Source organism: Psittacula echo (genome assembly GCF_963264785.1).
Source record: "Psittacula echo genome assembly, chromosome: 2".
NCBI classification, from domain to species: Eukaryota; Metazoa; Chordata; class Aves; order Psittaciformes; family Psittacidae; genus Psittacula; species Psittacula echo.
In genome coordinates, this window is record NC_137737.1 from 42,152,228 (window position 1) to 42,175,327 (window position 23,100).

The 23,100-nt window shown below is 41.8% G+C and overlaps 2 protein-coding genes across 2 annotated transcripts; one reads left to right on the forward strand and one right to left on the reverse strand.

Annotated features, from left to right (window-relative positions):
* Positions 1–761: 761 nt before the first annotated feature.
* ENKUR (enkurin, TRPC channel interacting protein) lies at positions 762–19,159 on the reverse strand (the record flags this gene model as incomplete). The annotated part of the gene is given in 8 exon segments (XM_080609620.1): positions 762–935; positions 3,588–3,734; positions 5,554–5,780; positions 11,194–11,339; positions 18,348–18,411; positions 18,414–18,584; positions 18,677–18,868; positions 18,949–19,159. Coding segments are annotated over 8 exon segments (1,332 nt in total).
* A 564-nt stretch (positions 19,160–19,723) lies between these two features.
* Positions 19,724–22,863, forward strand: THNSL1 (threonine synthase like 1; the record flags this gene model as incomplete). Its single annotated transcript, XM_080609622.1, has 1 exon — positions 19,724–22,863. The coding sequence occupies exon 1, from the start codon at positions 20,641–20,643 to the stop codon at positions 22,861–22,863; it is 2,223 nt and encodes a 740-aa protein (XP_080465748.1). The 5' UTR covers positions 19,724–20,640.
* Positions 22,864–23,100: the final 237 nt, after the last annotated feature.

Consider the following 23,100-nt stretch of genomic DNA (forward strand, 5'->3'; position numbering starts at 1 on the left):
ACTGTAGTGTGCAGATATAATTTCTGCCTAGGTTTTGACTCACTTGCTAGTATATTGCTTTCATTGTAACATTACACACAATAGAAATCAAACCACATTTTCCTACTTTAGTTGCAGATTTACGATAGTATTACAGAATTATTTATACATAAACACACACTGAAAGCTACATGTGGTATCTATCTTGCATGAAGTCTATACCATTACAGGCTTCCACTATAAAAACTGAGTTTTTGTAACAAAAAATTATTACACAAGATGTTACGCAGAAGCCAAGCTTTTTAGAAATACTATCAATCAAGCTTTTAAGTAAAGTGCAACAGCCCTTTAGAGACTAGTCCAGAAGCCATCCCACCCTGAAGTTGTATTTACCAAGATCTCTTCAGCAGCCAATTATTTCACTTTGTTTTGGCTATGCAAGAAAAGAAATGCTCCAAATATATGAAACTGTATTTTTTCTGTGTTGTGTATGATGTTTATGGAAATCTTAGTAGTTAATAAAAATTATGAAAAATAATAGACTAAATTCATGTTTGTATACACAAAATCAAAGAATTTAATTTTATTTCAAAATATTTTGTGAATTGTACAGATGAGAGCTATATGTAACAACTTTTATAAGAAGTTACATAGTTATATTAGTTGAATATTTTCTTTTGAATAGTTGGCAGCGTCAATTTCTTCTGAGAATTTAGGGGAGCTTCTCAGAGATGCATGGATAGAGAAAAAGGAGAAAAGAGACAATATATGAAAACCAGTCCTTACTCATTTGCAATGTAGATAACTTTGTGCTTCTCAATTACATCTATGTCATGCTCCAGTTGTTTCATCTGTATTTCCAGCTTTTCTTTATTTATCTTCTTAGGAATGGTGTCCATTTCTACTGGAAGACACTGAAATTCATGATGCACTTCCTCCCAGTTCTTTTTCAGGCCCTAGTGCCATTAAATGAAAAGGAAATATATGAAAATGCAACAAGAATTATCTTACAAACTGCACTACAGAAACCACTTCCCTATAAACAGCAACCTGGCTACCACAGATATCACCACATCACACAGAGTGGTGTTACCTACTCTAATGACAAATAGTGCCAATACTTGGAACTCCAGCCAAAATTCAATGGCAGTTTCAGTTCATCTCACCACCAGCTTCATTTTCCATAACTGCGACTTTGCTCAGACCATGGACACCAAACTGATCCCACAATATTTTAACTTCAATGAAATACCTTGCAAAAATTCTAAATAATTGCATTTCCTAATCTACATTTATGATAACATCTATGGGCAACTTATTTAACATTTGAACTAAAAGCCCTAGCTGTCACTGATGGTATCAACAACAATTTCAATAACTGTTAGCTTTCTTGAATGCTGCTATGCAAAGAATTACCTTACTAGATAAAGTGAACTGTACCTTCCATATATAAACCCCCAAGACTAAAGGCTTGCCTTAAAAAAAAAATAGTCATGCACAGACAAAGTTTTATCTACCAACATATGCTGAATGGAACCGGCTGTGGTAGAAAAATTAAATGTAAAACATGTCTTTGTATCCTCACAATTACTGCAACAATTGTTCTTACTTTCTCTCCTCAAAAGGATAACGAAAATCTACACATCCTATGCATGTGTATATGAGGATTTAGTAGAGTTTATTCAGTGCATCAAATGTCCTTGTGAGAACTATGGGTGAACTTATCAATCACACCTACTACAAGGGACTCATACAGCAATCGGTAAATAATACAGTATGGCTAGCAATGAGAAAACACTTTTCCAAAGCATTTTTTGCTCTCAGTTCTATTTCCTTAGTGGAGATCTTAGCAACCATTCAGTCCCCAGGAGAACTGAAGTTACTCTCCTGGGAACTGCAGTTTTCAACTCTCCTGTATAACTAAAATGAGATTCAGCCAACACATTGATTTTATGGCATGTTGTGATTTCCAACCTCATATCCTTCTTCTCCATTGCCATTAAGCACCTCTTTTCCCAGACTGGCTAATTGATTAACATTCTGAAGTTAAATTTAGAGGAATTAATAGACATTTAGCTTTGAAGATTGTTGCTTTTACTTCAGAACTCAAAAACTTGTCTGATTTTGTCCACTGTATGAACTGATTCAACAGAAAAAAGATCTCTCCTTGACAATAAATAAGAAAACCACCTTTAAATATGAACTAATATTCAAAGCAGTGTATTTACTGTACAGCGGCTTATGCTTTTTTGCATATTCGTATTAAGCATCTAAGTGTTGTCCATAAAGGTATTCCATGTACAAATATCTACATAAGTTAAAAAACCCTACTTCAGCATGTGAAACTTAGAGCAACAAGGCTATTTATGTACTTCCTTTCAATGCTACTTGTCTTTGCAATACAAAGTTGTAAATTACTTAAGTAAATCTCCTAGTCTACAAGGCTTCAAGTATAGTTTATGAATACACAGTCATGAAAATAAATACTGTATTTCCAAACCTTTCATAGAAGAGTCATTTATAGCTTCTTTTAAATAATTGGTCTTTGCCTACATTAGTAAAAACTAGTGTGGAAATCACTGAAAAATGTGAATTTTTAAACACATGAGAGCATGCACTCATCACAATTTACTCTGTCCCTCCAGAGTGGGGAGATCAAAATCAGATCGTAACTCCCTCTATAAAAATCTCCCTCAGAGCTCCTCTAATAGCAATGTAATATGCTGACCACTATTGCTATGGGATAGATCACAAACTGAATATCTAACTCTCTATAAGGAATTCTTATACATGCTGGATCAGTGAGAAGTATGTACTGTATTTATCAACATTCTCTTTTATTCTCTCTTATTCTCTCAACCAAAGTAAGCGTAATGGAGAGTTCAACAAATGTTGGCACAAATTATTCCCCTTTATTTTTATAAGTTCATGAGGCTTGATTTTATTCTCAAACATCTATTGCCACATATTCTTTCAAATCAGATACAGCACATGTGTCCACTAGCAATGTCAAGTATTTTAAAAGAGAGGCATTCCCATATGTCTACAGCTGAGCACTGGGTAGAAGCCACATACCCTGGGGACACTAATTCCTCCTGACAATGTAACTGTATAACTAATCTGGCCCATGAAAGAGCAATCATTTTTGAAAAATTTGAAAGAAAATACCGAGTTAATGAAAAAAAAACAAAACCAAAAACCTTTTAAATTAAAAAATATTTCAGTGCACTCCTGTATTTTAAAAATATAGAACATATTTTTAATCAAACTAAATGCAGAACTGTGAGCAGCTGAACTCACATGCCTTTTTGCACATGTATTTTTGCTGCGTAGTTAACTTGCTGGACCACTGGTTTGTCCCATGCCTTTCGCCCCATAAAAATATCTTAATCTTCACCCTTCCTATCTACTGGAATTGAACTACTCGTAAAACTGGACTAAAACTAGCTGTATCAGCTCCCTTCAATTCAGTTTACAACTGTTCTATAGCTCCATCTAGCGAAAAAGTAGCTAATTAAAATCTAGTATACTGTTATTTATATGAACTTATATTACATTGTTTAATCTCTTTATAGATGTTACAAATTACACTAAATCAAAATATGCACCTGCAGAAGATTTTTCCTTTCTTCATCAGTTAGCCGTTTCATGGCTTTTTTCCTGAGATTCTCCAAGATACTGGTCTCGTATTCTTTCTGAGCTCTCTCCCTTTCTTCATTTCTCCGTGTTACATATTTTGGTATAACACCATAATCCTATAAGGGTAAGGAAGAATTTTCTTATATATGCTTCTAAGAAGGAAACAAAGACATACCTGTCATCCATAGTACATTACATTTGCAAAGACAGCTTGAAATGGAATTTTGTGTGACTGAGCAATAAAATCTTATATTGCTATGTTCTTCGAAGTATCAAACAAGATTGCAGCCCAAGCAAAATGCATAGACAATTCCCTTCATTTTCTTTTTGCAACCTTGGAAGACAACAGGACACAGGAACCAAAATGTCTATTTATAAGAAGTGATGGTCAAATGAGGAGTTTGAAACCTGTTAATGACAGCAAGCTATTTTACTTTTTATATGATGTCAGATTCTACATTCTGAAACACATTCCTTACTTTCTTTGAAAGGCCTTCCTGCATTCTGATTTTTGCTGAACATTGTATGCCACAGAAGAGAGTGAATAGTGTTAACACGTAAAGGAAATTGGACCAGATACAAATGACAAACTATCCCATACTGGATGTGGCAGAACTGTGATTCTGGGACAAAAAATAATTTCTGAATATCCCAGATGTACTTGGGGGAACACATTTATTTTGCCTTTTTCTTTGTAAAATGAAGCCTGGCTAGCTCCGCCAGAAGGTACCGGAGTCTACCTTCTTTCTACCAAACGCTAAATGATCACAAATCTTTTAGTGTTGGGCAGCACCATGACTAGCATTGTTTATGTATACGTTTAGCCATGCAAAAGTACTGCAAGGGCTGCCAGTTCACTTTTTTTTACCTTCTCTGTCATGAGTTGTGTCATGCATCGTGTCTCTTTTTCATAGCACTCTGTCATGAGTTATCTGTTTAGATTAGCCAGAACTCCTGATACATTTTGTTTTTCTGAGTAGTGGAATAGACTGGTTTTGTTCTTGGAGGAGCTGGTCCTTAAAGGCAGCCTAGCTCTTCGAAGCTCCTCTGCTTTCCATAGCTGTCTCCCACAGGGTCCCACCTACTAGTTTCCTGAATAAGATGATGTTGGCTCTTCTGAAGTACAGGATCTGTACACAACCACTTGCCTCCCTGAGGAGGAGGGGGTCTTGAAGTACTTCATTGCCTGTGCAACCAAGATTAATAGTGATTATCATGTCTCTAACCAGTTCTTTCTCATTTTTAAGTAGCAGAATCAGAAAAGCACCACTGGTTGGCGCATCCACCATCTGTGTTAAGAAGCTGTTGCTGACACGTTTCGGGAACCTGTTTGGATTGCTTTCATCCCATTGTGCTGTTCTTTCAGCAGATATCAAGGAGGGCGAAGTCTTCCATAAGCTGTGCTGTGATCTGAATATTTCCTCAAGTTGCTCACCTGATTGGGTAGTCCATAACAAATAGACTTTTGACACTTACTGGCCTTTGCTTTGATCCTGACCCACAAGCTCATCCAGCCTGTTGCCAGTTCCACAGAAGACCTCCATATGTATGAACAACTCCTTTATCCAAAGGGCAACCCCATCACTTCATCCCTGCCTGTCTTTCGTAAAGACCAAGTATTCACTCATCAAAGAACTCCATTTGTCTGCCCATTAGATACTCCCTGGGTTCCCAATGCAACACATATGCTATTGCTTTAGCAGCACCATTCTGCCAATGTTTTGCTGACAGCATAAGCAAGTGAATACAGAGCACCGGCAAGGCCCAACTCTAGTGCCAGTGATTTCTCCTTGATGAATTTCAGGTGTCTACCACAAATAGAAGTGGTATCTAAACATCTTAGAAAGAATCATAAACATTCCATAGGAGAATGCAATAGAAAAACTAAAACAGGCATTGCTACTAGTATTTCCAGTATGATTTAATATAGCTTACCTTTTTCTTAATATATTTTGGAAGAAGTCCTGAAGTTTCAAGCAGATATTTATCTCCCTGTCTTCTATCAACATAAATAGGTTGAGGCTTTTTAGGCAGCCCTGTGATAACAGCAACTGCATTTGTATTTATAAAATTCCTTTTACTCTGAATTCCCATAACTGGGCGATCTGTCCTCCGTGGCACTGATAATTCAGGCAATTTCTTAGGATCCTGTTCTTTTTTTCCTGTGAATTGAGCATGTAAACATTCTCAGCGATAGCCATGAAGAGCTTTGCAATTTAATGAGATTTTTCAAAAGGGAAAAATTATGTACAAGATTACATAAAAAATGGAAATCAACTGTATTTACAATTTAAGAACTGTCTAGGAATGTACTATAATAAAAATGAGTATGCTTGTTTGGCGTAACAGAAACTTTATAATTTAGGAAATGCTATGTTGATTTAGATGGGTTTTCCTTACAATACGTCACTCATTTCCCCTTAACTGCAGTAGTACGGGACTTTTTTTCAATTAAAACTACTTTTACCAGAGATGCTCATTGTAAATTAATGCCCTTAGACATTAATGGCTCTGCCCAGTCTCATCTGGGGCATTTACCCCACACCCTTGGGCTCAGAAACCCTGTTTCAGGTCAGCTCTATGCTGTCAGTGCCTGGCTGAGCTGTCTCAGCCATGCCTGCCCCTAGTCCTATTCTTGAAAAGCTATGTGGAATCAGTGAATGGACCTGACCCTTGGACCATCTTGCCTGATGGCTGCTAGGCCAGTGATAAGACATATCTCATCACCACCCCAACTCTGCTTGCCTGACTCTGGTTTCGTGGGACTGCACCCTTTTGGTGAGGTCATTGTTCAGCCTGCAACCGTGGTTGCTCTGAATTTCTGGCTCACCTCCCTGTAGGGAAAAGCCCTGCCCTTGCTACTCCCTCACACTTGCAAACAACTTCTCACAATCCTTTGTCCTGAGAATACAGAAACTCTTCATTTTCAGTGTTATCATTTCTCCAAGGCACCAACAGAAGGTCAGTAGCCTCCTGAGTAGTCTCACTTTAGGAGAGTGATGAAAGACAACTCATGTCCCACCAGACATAACTCTTAAATCACAGTGATTATCAGAGATAATGATTTGATTCAGGTCATCTGAGTTCATGTTCTTTGGCAGAAAACAAGCATAATGTCACTAGTGATAGAGTTCATTCCTACAACAGCTGGTTTCCTGATGATGACCCCACAAACCAGTGCTTTCCTGGGTTTTGTTTTCACAACGTGATAGCTTGCTATAACTTAGTACTGTGGGACACACAGACTTAAATCCTCATTTCTCTTTGGATGTCTTTCGGATGAGAGCCCTCACTTCAGGAACCAGCAACTGAGCTTGGTTAAAACGAATACCAGAGTTCAGTAGTACAACAAGAATCAGCTGGAGTTAGGAAACACACCTTTTGTGAGGAAGTGGTGTGTCATCAGACTCTAAAACAATGACACTATTAAGGGGGGGGAAGGCAATCAATCTTTTTGTCCTGTCCTTGCAATGTATTTTTTAACCCAGTTTTGAAGGAAGCACATATACCACAAACAGAGTGCTATAATCCCATTTAGAAAACTGACAACTGATTAAATTCCAAGTGATGAAAGTGCCGTGTTTTAAAGGAGGTGATGGAGCAGTGTAAATTCTCTAGGGCAGGTATGAAATTCCAGCCAACAAAGGTACAAGAACTTTCTGAGTTAACGGTAGAGTTCCTTCTCAAGATCTGTGAGGATCTAATCCTGGCAATGAAATTACTAGCCTGGATTAAAGCTATGATGTGTCATAGTTATTTTGAGGCTTTGGAACATTGACTCCAAATGCAAACACCAAAACACATATTGCTATTATGAAGCCCTGAATCAACAAGTTGAAATAGAAATACTGTGAGCTGCTTCTCTGAGAAAAATGAGACAGAGTGCTGTATGTCTTTGTATATAGCAAATTTAAAGCAGACAACACTGATTTTACAAGTACTTAAGAAGGATCTTACAGACTGCTCCAATTTATTGGTGAATCAACCTTCTTTCCTATGCCCATCTAAAATGCTAGTGTGGTGATTTAACAAGGTCGTGAGCTTGGAAGCATTCATGATTAGATGTCATGAAGTATTACATTCCAGTATACTGAACGCTGTTCAGATTTCCTGAAAAGGTGAAGGCTTTACTTAAAACTGACCCAGGATGCCTACAGGACCTCTGGGACCAAAGCTTACCTTCATGTTCTAATAATCGGTATTGCCTGAGGCATTAAGCCTCCAAAGGCTCCTGGGACAACCTGTATTTTCAGTGCTAAAGCCATTTGCATGTGCCATGCGAATTTGAGTGCTGGAGTCCTCCATTCTTTTACAGAGCTTTTATTTTTTAATATATATATACATACATATATATATATATATATATATACTGGATGTTAAGCTCTTCTATATTTCCAGGCTAAAACCAACTTCAAGCTGAAACTTTAAAACTCAATTACAAATTCTGACAGCAATGTACCTAGAACACCAGCAGCACTAAGAAGGTCAAGCCACACTTGCAGAACTGTCCATAAGGCTGAATATTAGAACTGTCCACTCCTTATATCCAGAATTATGGTTGATGCCCAAAGATAGGATGCATTTTGCAACTAAATACTCCAATTTGATGCTAACCAACAGGGAAGGGCTGGTTGGAAATGTGACGCTCCAGGGCAGCCTTGGTTGCAGTGACCACAAGATGGTTGAATTCGAGATCCTCGGGACAGTGAGAAGAGCGTGCAGCAAGCTCACTGCCCTGGACTTCAAGAGAACAGACTTTGGCCTCTTCAGGAACCTGCTTAGAAAGGTTCCATGGGATACAGCCCTAGAGGGCAGGGAGGCCCAAGACTCTTGGTTGTTATTCAAGGATCACCTGCTCCAAGCTCAGGAGTGTTGCATCCCAACTAGAAGGAAGTGCAGCAGGAGGGCCAGGAGACCTCCTTGGATGGATAAGGAGCTGCTCAGAAAAATTCAAAGGAAAAAAGAGGCTTATAGAAGGTGGAAGCAAGGACAGGTGGCCTGGGAAGAATACAGGGATGTTGTCTGGGAAGCTAGGGACCAGGAGAGGAAGGCTAAGGCCCAGTTAGAATTCAACTTGGCTAGGGATGTTAAGGATAACAGGAAGGGATTCTATAGGTATGTAGTGATTAAAAGACAGACTAGGGACAATGTAGGCCCCCTCCAGAAGATATTGGGAGAACTGGCTACCCTGGATTTGGAGAAGGCTGAGGTTCTGAATGACTTCTGTGCCTCGGTCTTCACTGGCAAAGGCTCTGACTGCACCACCCAAGTCTTGGAAGGCGAATGCAGGGACTGTGAGAATGAAGACCCTGGGCCCACTGTAGGAGAGGATCTGGTTAGAGACCATCTTAAAAACCTAAACGTGCACAAGTCCATGAGACCTGACGACATCCATCTGCGGGTCCTGGAGGAGCTGGTGAATGAAGTTGCTAAGCCACTGGCCATCATATTTGAAAAATCATGGCAGTCAGGTGAAGTTCCCGACGACTGGAAAAAGGGAAATATAACCCCCATTTTCAAGAAGGGGAAAATGGGTGACACAGGGCATTACAGACCAGTCAGTCTCACCTCTGTGCCTGGCAAAATCTTGGAGCAGATTCTCCTGGAAGGCATGCTAAGGCACATGAAAAACAGGGAGGTGGTTGGTGACAGCCAGCATGGCTTCACTAAGGGGAAATCCTGCCTGACCAATTTGGTGGCCTTCTATGATGGGGCTACGGAACTGAGGGACAGGGGCAGAGCAGTTGACATCATCTACCTGGATTTCTGCAAAGCGTTCGACACTGTCCGACACGACATCCTTGTCTCTAAATTGGAGAGACATCAATTTGATGGGTGGACCACTCGGTGGATAAAGAACTGGCTGGATGGCCACATGCAAAGAGTTGTGGTCAATGGCTCCATGTCTGGCTGAAGACCAGTAACGAGTGGTGTCCCTCAGGGATCGGTGTTGGGACCGGTCTTGTTCAACATCTTTGTCGATGACATGGACAGTGGGATTGAGTGCGCCCTCAGCAAGTTTGCCGATGACACCAAGCTGTGTGGTTCGGTTGATATGCTGGAGGGAAGGGATGCCATCCAGAGGGACCTTGACACGCTTGTGAGGTGGGCTGATGCCAACCTTATGAAGTTTAACCATGCCAAGTGCAAGGTCCTACACCTGGGTCGGAGCAATCCCAGGCACAGATACAGGTTGGGCAAAGAAGAGATTCAGAGCAGCCCTGCAGAGAAGGACTTGGGGGTGTTGGTCGATGAAAAAATGAACATGAGCCAGCTTCAGTGTGCGCTCGCAGCCCAGAAAGCCAACCGTATCCTGGGCTGCATCAAAAGGAGCGTGACCAGCAGGTCAAAGGAGGTGATGATTCTGCCCCTCTACTCTGCTCTCGTGAGACCTCACTTAGAGTATTGTGTGCAGTTCTGGTGTCCTCAACATAAAAAGGACATGGAACTGTCGGAACAAGTCCAGAGGAGGGCCACGAGGATGATCAGGGGACTGGAGCACCTCCTGTATGAAGAGAGGCTGAGAAAGTTGGGGCTGTTCAGCCTGGAGAAGAGAAGGCTGCGCGGAGACCTCATAGCAGCCTTCCAGTGTCTGAAGGGGGCCTACAAGGATGCTAGGGATGGACTATTCATCAGGGACTGTAGTGACAGGACAAGGGGTAACGGGTTCAAACTTAAACAGGGGAAGTTTAGATTGGATATAAAGAAGAAATTCTTTACTGTAAGGGTGGTGAGGCACTGGAATGGGTTGCCCAGGGAGGTTGTGAATGCTCCATCCTTGGCGGTGTTCAAGGCCAGGTTGGATGAGGCCTTGGGTGGCATGGTTTAGTGTGAGGTGTCCCTGCCCATGGCAGGGGGGTTGGAACTAGATGATCTTAAGGTCCTTTCCAACCCTGACTAATCTATGATTCTATGATTTTCTTATTTCTGTGACATGCAGCTCACCCAAAAAAATCCATGCTTTGAACACTGCCAGCCAATTCAGTGCTATGAGATTAAAAGCCGACAGAGTGCTGAAAAGTAAAAGCTGTGTGAAGTTTATAGCATTCAGAAACGCATATATTTTTTCCTGTACCTCTTTAAGCATTAAACCAATTATTTCACTTTAATACTCTGCTTCATATTATCTACTTTAATATTAATGATCAGTTGCAGAAAAGTCATACAAATCTATACTATATAATTACAAATTGAAATATCAGCAAGATAGAACATACCAACAACACACCTTCAACATCTGGATAGCTGCAGCCGAGAGAGAGGATTTTTCTTTGTTTCAGCTGGTTTTACCACATGCCAGTAAATACTTACTGTATTTTCTAATCACATATATAATCTCCTTGTTGTTTGTTTCAGTATTTTACACAATAAGAAACATTTTTGTAAAATAAAAAATAATTTTGATAACATAAGTACTATAAAAGGAACAATGGAAACTATCCCAGCATACAAAAATTATTTTAATAAATAAAAAAAAAAGATTCTCTATAACTGTTACTTTCAACATTTATATTCTCAATTTTAAAATAATAATAATAAAAAATTACATTCCATGTATTTCATGTCTACACTCACTTGCTGGTAGCTTGGGTTCCTTTGAATGTTTCTGCAGAAAATTTTTTGGAGATGGCACTGCAACTTTTGCTGGTCCCATAGTTTTCCACTGAGCTTTGTTTTTCTCTCCTTCACACTTCACGGATGGTCTATATATGGATATATACCTTAAACATTAAAAAATAGCCATAAAGAAGTTAAAGGTCAGAAAATTATTAAAAGTCCTCTTAAAAGAATACATATTTTTGCAATAGTTCATGCCAAAAGCCTTAAGCTATTTTGTTTTGTACTCTCTCCCAAATAAAGGCCATCACTCATACAACTTTCATACTAAGGCTAAGCCTAGGACTGCACTGATAAGTGGCTTCTTTGATTCTGAAGTTAGCTTGCTTCTTCTTCCTTCTCTTGTGTCTCCAGTGTCAGTATTATCACACTTATGGAATGGTTCCTGTATGCACTGTTTATATAGGTACTGAAACTGACATTTGAAACTAAACAAAACCTAAATTCTGGAAATAAACTGCTTTCACTATTGCTTGCATGAATTAATTTTCCTGTTGTGCATTACAAACTTTGGTCTTTATTTTCTAATAAACTCAATTTTGAGAAGTTTTTTTTAATGTGGGTATTTGTTTTGTCCAAAACCACACCCAAAAAATGAAGCTGTTGTGCATCTACAGGAAAAGAGTAATAATGAACCTACTTTGCTAATTTTCTATACTTGTAAGTTTGTAGTATGAGAAAAGTATCTCATTACTGACTGTCCACTGTATCATTGTCTCAATGTTCCTGTTGAACCATATGTTATAGACTACTGTAAGTGACTAGATGAGATGGATGACTGCTCTAAAATAGCCCACTAAACTGTGTATTTCTTCAATTAAATAGATTCAAACTATGGTCCTGAGCTATTGTAATCAGCGGTGGGTTTGGCACAAACTGAAATGGCTAATGTGAATATTGGTAAGGCCTCAGACATGAAAAGATGTACACATGCAGTAAGCACACACTGCTTTTTTCATTTAGTGTTGCATATGGCATTGTAACTTCTGCTTTAATCAAAAACATGCAAACATGTTCGCCAAAAGAAGCCAAATGCTGATCATTAGCTTACTAACAGCATCTTGCATCTATCTGAAGGATTGAGCTGTTACAGATGTTTTTCTTACGGAGCAGAACTTCCTCATTGTATCTTTTAAAATCTGCCCATCTTTAGGTAACATGTGAGATTTATTTATGGTAGGCAAAAGCTGATGAACAATTGTGCTTTTCTTTCACAGAAAAAAAGATGTGTTTATAAAAAAAAATAAAATCATGTCTTCATGTAAGTAAAAAAACCCCATAATACAACCTATCTCACACAAGTAATGAAACAATTTGAAATAAACAGTGTAATGATGAGCTAGTGAATGGGGAATCATAGTAGCAACACTGATAAAAGGTTTTGTATGTTAGCTGCAAATGTCCAATACATGTATTTGTATTGGACTTACTAAAAATGTGGAGTTACGTTGTCTTCTGGAGATTTGGTGTCCAAAGTCAGAAAAAGGATTATGTACATACATATATATAATTCCAGAAATGCCTCTAATTATAAGGAATCAGATTTTATTTGTTCAGGTTTTTTTTGGTTTTTTTTTTTTTTTTTTTTTTTTTTAAATTCCTGGTAAACAGCTTGTCCTGGGTTCAGCAGCAGCAGTCAGTTTTTCTCCTTCTTAGTAGCTGGTGCAGCGCTGTGGTTTTGACTTTCGGCCTGGGAATAATACTGATAAAGCTGATGTTTTCAGTTGCTGGTCAGAATGTTTACCCTGACCAAGGACTTTGTGAGTCTCATGCTCTGCCAGGGAGAAGGAGAAGCCGGGAGGAAGCAGGGACAGGACACCTGACCCAAACTAGCCAAAGAGGTATTCCATACCACAGCACATCATGCCCAGGGATGTAACTGGGAGTTACCCGGAAGGGCACGTCCTCTTCTCTGTCGGGCTCTTTTCCAACGGGCGGTATCGTATTCTCTTCCCTTGTTATTTCCCTTATCATTATTCTTATTGGTGGTAGCAGTAGTGATTTGTGTTATACCTTAGTTACTGGACTGTTTTTATCTCAACCCGAGGGAGTTACATTCTTTCGATTCTCCTCCCCATCCCTCTGCGGGGTGCGCAGAAACTGTGTGGTTCTAATTTACGGCCTGGGCTTAAACCACGACAGTTCTTTTTAGTGCCCAACGTGGGGCACGAAGGGTTGAGATAACGACAGATCTGACCGGAGTGTGTCTAGTCATATTTGTGATAAGCATTCAGTGTTTTGGATTAATAGTCACTCATCACAATGCTGATTTACTGGCTCTCAAAGTTGTTGGTTTTGATCTCACAGTTTCAATATGCCGTAGCTTACTTAGAGCTGGTATTTGCTGTGTTAGTGTTTTTTAAGTGCAGGGCTTGGGCTAAGGTTATTGTCTCATTATATTTTATGGTAATGACTTGTAATGCAATAGAAAAATTGATCATGAAACTGATCTGGCTTATGTTCTCAATGTGGTCACCACCTTTATACTTCGGGAAGTATATAATACAAGTGTTTAGCAATTCCACATAATTTTTCCTCTTTCCTGGGTGGTCAACCTATGAAGGAGATATTCTCTTTCCCTCCCAGTGCCCCTCCCAGACCGTTTATGGCATCATTTGAGAGTTTTGAAGTTTTTGAATGGCCTGTTAATATTGTTGAGACCTGTTCGCTGATTGTGATGGGGATCACCGTGTTCGCACGCATACAGAGTGTGTTTTGTCCACAACCATTACGTCTGATCTCAAGAGTTAAGCAGAGTCGGGTTTGAGTCTTGTCTGGGGTCAGACAACAATCGACTGAAAGATGAACATTTAAGACAGTTGCAGTGTATATTAGAAAGAAATCTTGATCAGTGGAAATGGAATGAAGAAAATTCTCAACAAAACTGTAAATAACATATTTCAAGTTACAGTGATTGAGCAGCTGTCCACCTTGCCTGATCTCTCAGAGGATCCTTCTGTTGTGGGGTTGCTGAAGGTCGAAGAACAACAAGTGCCAATCGCGACCACAACAGTGCACCGGTGGCAATATCGCACCAACCGAGACTCTCTGATTTCCATCCATAAGCTGATCCGTAGACTGGAGAGTCAGGAAGTGATCAGCAGGACCCGCTCACCCTTTAATAGCCCCATATGGCCAGTGCGAAAGTCTAACGGAGAGTGGAGACTAACAGTAGACTATCATGGCCTGAATGAAGTCACACCACCATTGAGTGCTGCTGTACCGGGCATGCTAGAACTTCAGTATGAACTGGAGTCAAAGGCAGCCAAGTGGTATGCCACGATTGATATTGCCAATGCATTCTTCTCAATTCCTTTGGCAGCAGAATGCAGGCCACAGTTTGCTTTTACTTGGAGGGGCGTCCAGTACACTTGGAACTGACTGCCCCAGGGGTGGAAACACAGCCCTACCATCTGCCATGGACTGATCCAGAATGCACTGGAACAGGTGCAAGCTCCAGATCACCTGCAATACATTGATGACATTATTGTGTGGGGTGATACAGCGGAAGAAGTCTTTGAGAAAGGGAGGAAAATAATCCAAATCCTGCTGAAAGCTGGTTTTGCCATAAAACAGAGTAAGGTCAAGGGACCTGCACAGGAGATTCAATTTTTGGGAATAAAATGGCAAGATGGACGTCGCCAGATCCCTACAGATGTGATCAACAAAATAACAGCAATGTCTCCACCAACTAATAAGAAAGAAACACAAGCTTTCTTGGGTGCTGTGGGGTTCTGGAGAATGCACATCCCAAATTACAGTTCGATTGTAAGCCCTCTCTATCATGTGACCCGGAAGAAGAACGATTTTAAATGGGGCCCTGAGCAACAACAAGCCTTTGAGCAAATTAAACGTGAGATAGTTCATGCAGTGGCCCTTGGACCAGTCCAAACTGGGCCAGATGTGAAAAATGTACTGTACACCGCAGCTGGGGAGAATGGTCCTACCTGGAGCCTCTGGCAGAAAGTTCCAGGGGAGACTCGAGGTCGACCCCTCGGCTTTTGGAGTCGGGGATACAAAGGATCTGAGGCCAGCTATACCCCAACTGAGAAAGAGATACTGGCAGCCTATGAAGGGGTTCGAGCTGCTTCGGAGGTGATTGGCACTGAAGCACAGCTCCTCCTGGCACCCCGGTTGCCCGTGCTGGGCTGGATGTTCAAAGGCAGGGTCTCCTCTACACATCATGCAACCGATGCGACATGGAGTAAATGGGCTGCACTAATTACACAATGAGCTCAAATAGGAAATCCCAGTCATCCAGGCATTCTAGAAGTCATCATGGACTGGCCAGAGGGCAAAGATTTTGGAATGTCACCAGAGGAGGAGGTGATGCGTGCTGAAGAGGCCCCACCATATAATAAACTGTCATAAAGTGAAAAGCAGTATGCCTTGTTTACTGATGGGTCGTGCCATATCGTGGGAAAGCATCGGAGATGGAAGGCAGCCGTATGGAGTCCTCAACAGCAAGTTGCAGAAACTGCTGAAGGAGAGGGTGAATCGAGTCAGTTTGCCGAGGTGAAAGCCATCCAGCTGGCCCTGGACATTGCTGAACGAGAAAAGTGGCCAGTACTTTATCTCTATACTGACTCATGGATGGTGGCAAATGCCCTGTGGGGGTGGTTGCAGCAATGGAAGCAGAGCAACTGGCAACGCAGAGGTAAACCCATCTGGGCTGCTGCACTGTGGCAAGATATCACTGCCCGGGTGCAGAACCTGGTGGTGAAGGTACGCCATGTAGACGCCCATGTACCCAAGAGTCAGGCCACTGAGGAACACCAGAACAACCAACAAGTGGATAAAGCTGCTAAGATTGAAGTGGCTCAGATGGACTCAGTAGTTTTATAGGAATTGGTCCGTGCACTAAGATAACCGTGCACTGAGATGAGAGTGAGGGTATATGGAAAATGTGGGATCTGAGCATGACGTGAATGGTATGGAATAAGGGGTGGATGCTGTCCTGGGTTCAGCAGCAGCAGTCAGTTTTTCTCCTTCTTAGTAGCTGGTGCAGCACTGTGGTTTTGACTTTCGGCCTGGAAATAATACTGATAAAGCTGATGTTTTCAGTTGCTGGTCAGAATGTTTACCCTGACCAAGGACTTTGTGAGTCTCATGCTCTGCCAGGGAGGAGGAGAAGCCGGGAGGAAGCAGGGACAGGACACCTGATCCAAACTAGCCAAAGAGGTATTCCATACCACAGCACGTCATGCCCAGGGATATAACTGGGAGTTACCCGGAAGGGCACGTCCTCTTCTCTGTCGGGCTCTTTTCCAACGGGCGGTATCGTATTCTCTTCCCTTGTTATTTCCCTTATCATTATTCTTATTGGTGGCAGCAGTAATGGTTTGTGTTATACCTTAGTTACTGGACTGTTTTTATCTCAACCCGAGGGAGTTACATTCTTTCGATTCTCCTCCCCATCCCTTGGGGGGGGGGGGGGAGTAGAAACTGCGTGGTTCTAATTTATGGCCTGGGCTTAAACCACGACACAGCTATAGACATAGGCACAAACGCATCACATTCATTAATCATTGCATTCCTTACCATTTGCTTTGTTGCATTGTAGCCACACAGTAGAGAAAGGTAGTGACTTCATGAGGAGTTTGACCTACCAGGGTTCACACAGCCTTGGAATGCAAAACTGAATGAGAAGATACACAGTTTATTACATATTGACATATGGTAAAGGTGTCTTTTGCAGACAGCTACAGGCAGTCCTTCGGACAAAGAGATGTAGCAGTTGTATCTTCTCAGTGACTTCTTAGGCCAAGAAAGTGGCTAAATGTTGTCATACACCAATATCACAGGGTTAGAGAGTGTTGAGAGGAACAAAACATGATTATGGGGGACTTCAGAACCTTAATCCACTCATTATTTGGCAAGGGGAAAAAATATTTACTCTTCTGGGTATCAGCTTGGGACATCAAAGTTGGGAAAATGGGGATGTTTGCTGTGGTTTCATTAGTAGCGTGAAACTGGCTAGTTCAGAGTGAAACATATATGATTTTTTTTTTTCTTAAGACCCTACATTTTGTATGCATTAGTTAAAACTGGTCAGATTGCACTATTAACCAGGTTCAATACTGTTGTTACCAGCTGGATATTGGGCACATTGTGAAGCAAAGCTGGAAGTGGGATGACAACAGAAGTCAATGAGATCAGAAGGGGATTTAGTCAGATTGTACACAGCCTAAGGAATCTCTTGCCTAAACTGAACCTGATGGTCATGGAATCTCTAAATCCCTGAATAGGATTAGAACGGGAGTGGATTTAGTGTGCTGTGTGCCTTGCCATACTGTCATTTCACTTTCCTCTGTCTGCCAAAGGTATCTTTCATTCACATTGGAAACAAAAAAAGATGTATGAGCTATTTTTACATGGAAAAGGTTCAGAACTGGGAATCTCACAAGTCTGAACCCTTTTACTTAAAAGGGGATAATTATCTTTGTTCTAATGAGTCTCACTGATATTTCTACTCATCTTCAAGCTATTGAGTTATGATCTACTTTAAACTTTCATGCTAATTGTAACAGCTTTGTTTCATATAATGTGATAGGGACTTGGGAAAACATATGTTTCCATAATATCAAATCAGAATTTTACCAAAGCTCTCAAAAGAATTAATACTAGAGGGGGCAAAAGGCTTTTTTAAAAGGTTTTTAAGGTAAGAAAGATTTATGTTTGATGCTGATTTTATGTTTGTAAGGGGTAAGAAAGAGAAGCAAAGCAGCTGACATTGCTGCTGAAGAGACACGTGACACATGAAAGGAATGGACGAGTGACACTGAGAAAAAAAAAATAAATTTAAAATCCAACTTTTCAGCTGCTCAGTGAAAAAATTGTGTGTGAGTAACAAGGATGTCACGTAATTCCCCTGCGAGGAGAGAGTGCTTTGCAAATTCTTTGTCAATGAATAAGATGGCATTCACCAAACTGAATCATCGGCTCGTGGAGCAGGCTATAAACCCGCAGATGTCTGTTAGTGACTCATTGGGAGGAGCAATAACTGGGCAAAGACTAGTTTGGTTTCCTTAAACTACTTGTTACCAGTGAGAAGCATTGCCTTGCCAGCACAAGTCACCGTGTGTGCAAGTGGCACTGTGGTACCCACCTACCTGGGAGGTTTGACAGGCTTCTCCTCCAGGCGGGGCAGGAGGTTACTGATACTCTCCTCGGCATACGGCTTCTTCGCCCTGCGGCCGGACACGGAGAAGCGCCCAACTGGCGGAGGGGACCCGAACATGGTGCAGCGTTCACCCCGCTAAGGGGCCTCGCTTCCCCTCCCCGTTCGCAGCTCCCCGACGCCGCTCCTCGCCCTCGACCCACCGCGGCGATCACCCCTCGCCAGTCCCCTCAGGCCGCGGCTGCGCGGGCCTACACTCTTGTTGTCTCGCGGTTACTAGGGAAACCGCTGCTAGGCAACAGCGCCATCAGGGGGCGGAACCTACGCCGCCACTCCTCCGCATCTCCCCGCGTCGGCAGGCGCTAGGGTCCGTGGCACAGCGCAGGCGCACCCGCTCCGAGCAACGCCAGGGCCCGCGCAGGCGCAACTCGCGAAGTGAGGCCTGCACCGCAGAATCAGGGAGCGCCGGGCGGCCTGACTGCGCCTGCGTCAGGGCTGAGGGCGGGGTCGCGGCTGGGGGGCAGGGGCTGGCAGGGGACTGCGCTTGCGCGTGGAGGGGAGGAGGGGGGAGAAGCTGTGGGCGCGCACGGTACCTGTGGCAGCTGTTTCCCGCCTCTGCCGGTATGTGCGTGCACGCGCGCGGCGTGCTGAGGGTGTGTGAGGCCGAGCCGAGAATGCAGGGCTTCTGCTACCGACGGGAGGAGGGAGCCCCGGATTCAGTTGTCTGGGTGGGAGGGTATGACTGACCCGGCTCTGTGGTGCCACCTTTCTGCGGTGCGGCCCGGCGCGGCCCCTTCCTCCCATCGCACTTTGACACCTTCGCGGCGTCGAAACAGTGAGGTGGGAGCCTGTGCAGGAGCTTGGACTGTGGGATGGTCAGGAGAAAGTTGAAGTTGGGTGGTTTGCTTTGGGATTTAGGTGTGGGTTTTTTCTTCTCTACATAAAAGTGCTGAGAAAAGTCAAGTGGAAGTTGTCCCGTGTTAGCAGATTTGAAGTATGGTAATTATCAGCCTTGACCTACCTTGAGGTCTTTGGCAGCTGCAAACTGCCACTGGCTTGTTTGGTTACTGAATCTGAACCACATGTTGTGTTGTTGCAAACTGTGTGTCCATACCAATAGCCTGCCTAAAATGAAAAAATTTACTCTGTAAGGGTTATCTGTGCAAATTTGTTCTATTTCAGCCCCCTCTTCCTGATTTTCATGGAGATTTTGCCTTCAACATCACACACAAATCATGTGTTGCAATTCGTGCTGTTACACATGTTGATTTCTCTAAGCAAATAGAATACAATGTTGAGAGCTGCTTGCTTAAACTTTGTTGGAGATCCAACTTTCCTAGTAACCTTTTTTGTTTGTTTTAAGGGTAGAGTGTCTTCATGATGTGTTTTTTCTCTCTCTCTTGCTTTACACAAAACACACCCAGTACAATGCCATTACAGGAGGTCTTCACAAATCACTTGGTTTGCCATCCCTCCAGAGGAGAATTGGATGCAACTCTTCCAGCCTTGCTGTGCACAAGTCTCTGAGTTTTCTGTGTATTTAAGTGAGTCATGCTTTTTATTTTTTTTTAGAAACAAGTATAAGAAATCAGCTGTATGTTGGGAGGGCAAATGCATATTTTGCTAACGTTTTGATTATGAGAAGGTAATTTAGTTCATTTTTGTTATTTGTAGATGCATTTGTTGCCCAAGGAGGTTGTGAATGCTCCATCCATGGCAGTGTTCAAGGCCAGGTTGGACGGAGTCTTGGGTGACACAGTGCAAGGTGTCCTTGCCCATTGCCAGGAGGTTGGAACTAGATGATCTTAAGGTCCTTTCCAACCCTAACTAGTCTATGATTCTTAAAAGTAACTCTATGAAAGGAAAACCTGATTGGTTTTGAATTCCTTTAAACATTATTATTTGCAAATAGTAGTGTCATCTCAGGTTTGGATGTCTTTGTTTACCCTGAGAACATGGACTGCTTGCGGTTGGATTTGACAGTGGAAGTGAGCTATGCAGGAGGGGGGAATGAGTCTCACTATGAAAAATACCTCCCTGGCACTGATGAAATCAAAACAGGATTTATGTTTGCATTCTTGCTGTTCTGAATTTCCTGTCGTTTAGGGTTTTTTTCCAGATGTTTGCTGAAGGGCTAATACTGCTTTTTTGTTGTTGTTGTTTTTTTTTTTGTTTGTTTGTTTTGTTTTGTTTTGTTTTGTTTTGTTTTTTGAAGCAGTTAAGTGGATTATCAAGTTGGCTTGAAAAAAAAAACAAAGCAAAAAATCTCTACAGCCCAGCAGAAGATGTTTCACGTTGTTCAATATCAGCTTTTAAGACTAATAACCCAAAACAGTCTTTCTAGCATGTGTTTGAAACTGATGCCTTCAAGACCTGTTGCCTTTGCACAGATATGGAAGTCATGGTTCTCAAGCTATTCTCTTGTTGGAAAAAAAAATATTATCCTGATGGGAGCTCCGGGTTCTGGGAAGACAACTGTTGGGAGAATAGTAGGTCAGAAACTAGATTGCCCTGTCATAGACATAGATGATGATGTCCTTGAAACAACCTGGAATATGAGCGTGTCGGAAAAACTGCAGGATGTTGGTAATGAGCAATTTTTAGAGGAGGAAGGAAAAGCCCTGTTGGAGTTCTCAGCATCTGGAAGTGTCATTTCCCTTACTGGGTCCAATCCAATGCATGCTGCTGGCATGCAGCATGTGAAGAAAAATGGAATAGTTGTTTATCTGGATGTACCCACCACAGTCATTATGAGCAGGCTGAAGTCAATGAAAGTGGATCGCATTGTGAGCCATTCTCCTAGTGTTTCTCTCAAGGACATACTTCAGTTTAGGAAGCAGTTCTACAAGAGGTGGTGCGACATCCGTGTTCTTTGTGGAGGGGATATTACAGCAGAGGTTGCAGCAGAAAAGGTACTTGATGCTGTGAAGAGATACCAAAACTCAGAACTGGAAACTTTCATTTCAACTAGGTCTAGTAGGTCTGGAAGGAGTGTGGAAAAAGACTCTGATAAATACTTCAGTGACGTTGTTACGCAGGGCTTAGCCTCTGATGGAGGACTTTTTGTTCCTGAGAAAGGACTTCCAAAATTCACTGCTGGAGAATGGCAGAGCCTAATAGAAGCAACTTATGTTGAAAGAGCCCAGGTGATACTGGAAAGATGTATACATCCTGCTGATATTCCTGCTTCTAAGCTGGCAGAAATTATTGAAACTGCTTATGGAGAAAACTTTGCATGTTCTAAAATTGCCCCAGTCAGGCATCTGACAGGCAATCAGTTTCTCCTTGAGTTATTTCATGGGCCAACAGCATCATTTAAAGATTTTGCGTTACAGCTAGTGCCACATATATTTGCATACTGCATTCCCAGAAGCTGCAATTACTTGATTTTGGTAGCCACTTCTGGTGACACAGGAAGTGCTGTCCTAGATGGCTTTAGTCGTCTCCGTGACACTGACAGACAGAGAATTGCTGTGATGATTTTTTTTCCTGAGGATGGAGTAAGCCCAATTCAAAAATCACAGATGATTGGTTGTCAGAAAGAAAATGCCTGGTCAGTAGGTGTCAAATCTGATTTTGATTTTTGCCAGACAGCTATAAAGCAAATCTTTACTAATTCTGATTATACTGGCTTTCTTACAGTAGAATATGGAACAGCTTTAGCTGCAGCAAACTCCATAAACTGGGCACGACTGCTTCCTCAGGTAGTTTATCATGCCTCTGCATACCTTGATCTTGTTCATCAAGATGTTATTCCTTTTGGAAGCCCTGTAGATGTTTGCATTCCTACAGGAAATTTTGGCAACATACTAGCTGCTTTGTATGCTAAAATGATGGGAATTCCTATTAGAAAATGTATTTGTGCATCCAATGAAAACAATGTTTTGACCAACTTCATAAGGACAGGTGTTTATGATTTGAGGGGAAGAAAACTAATCCCCACTTTTTCACCAGCAGTAGATATTTTGAAGTCCTCCAATCTTGAGCGGTACTTGCACCTGATTGCTAATGGTGATGGACAGCTGGTGACACAATTATATAACCAGCTGGAAAATCAGGGCCACTTCCAGCTGCAGGAAGATCTACTCAAAAAGCTTCAGCAAGACCTTGTGGCTGGATGGTGCTCTGAGGAAGACTGCCTGGCTGCCATTCACTCTGTGTACAGTACTACAGGATATATTTTGGATACACACACAGCTGTTGCTAAAGTAGTTGCAGATCGATTACAAGACAGAACTTGCCCAATTATTATTTCATCTACAGCTCATTATTCTAAGTTTGCACCTGCTATCTTGAAGGCCTTGAAGATTGCAGAAATAAACCAGAATCCATTAAGTCAACTTCACTTGCTGAGTTCTTACAGCCCTCTGCCTCCAGTCCACTGGGGCCTATTAGAGACCGTGAAAAAAAAGGGCAATGAAGATTACCAGGTCTGTGCTGCTGATATGGGTATGCTGATGTCCACTATAGAAACCTTAATTCAGAATCATTTTATGAGAGTGCACTGAGCAACTGATCAGATGTCCATGGTTTCAGTTGTGATACCTGCTTAGCAAGCCGCATATCTTAACAACGTCATGATTTGCCTGCCCTGTGTCCAGTCCACAGCACACCATCTGCAGTTTTATACTCTCTTGTTGAGTTTTCAGCAGTGTTTTTAAGTAGCACGTGTGCTGGTGAAAGGTTGTGAATTGAGAGTGTAAAAGACTGGAATACTTTTTTGCAGATCATACCTAGCAGAGACA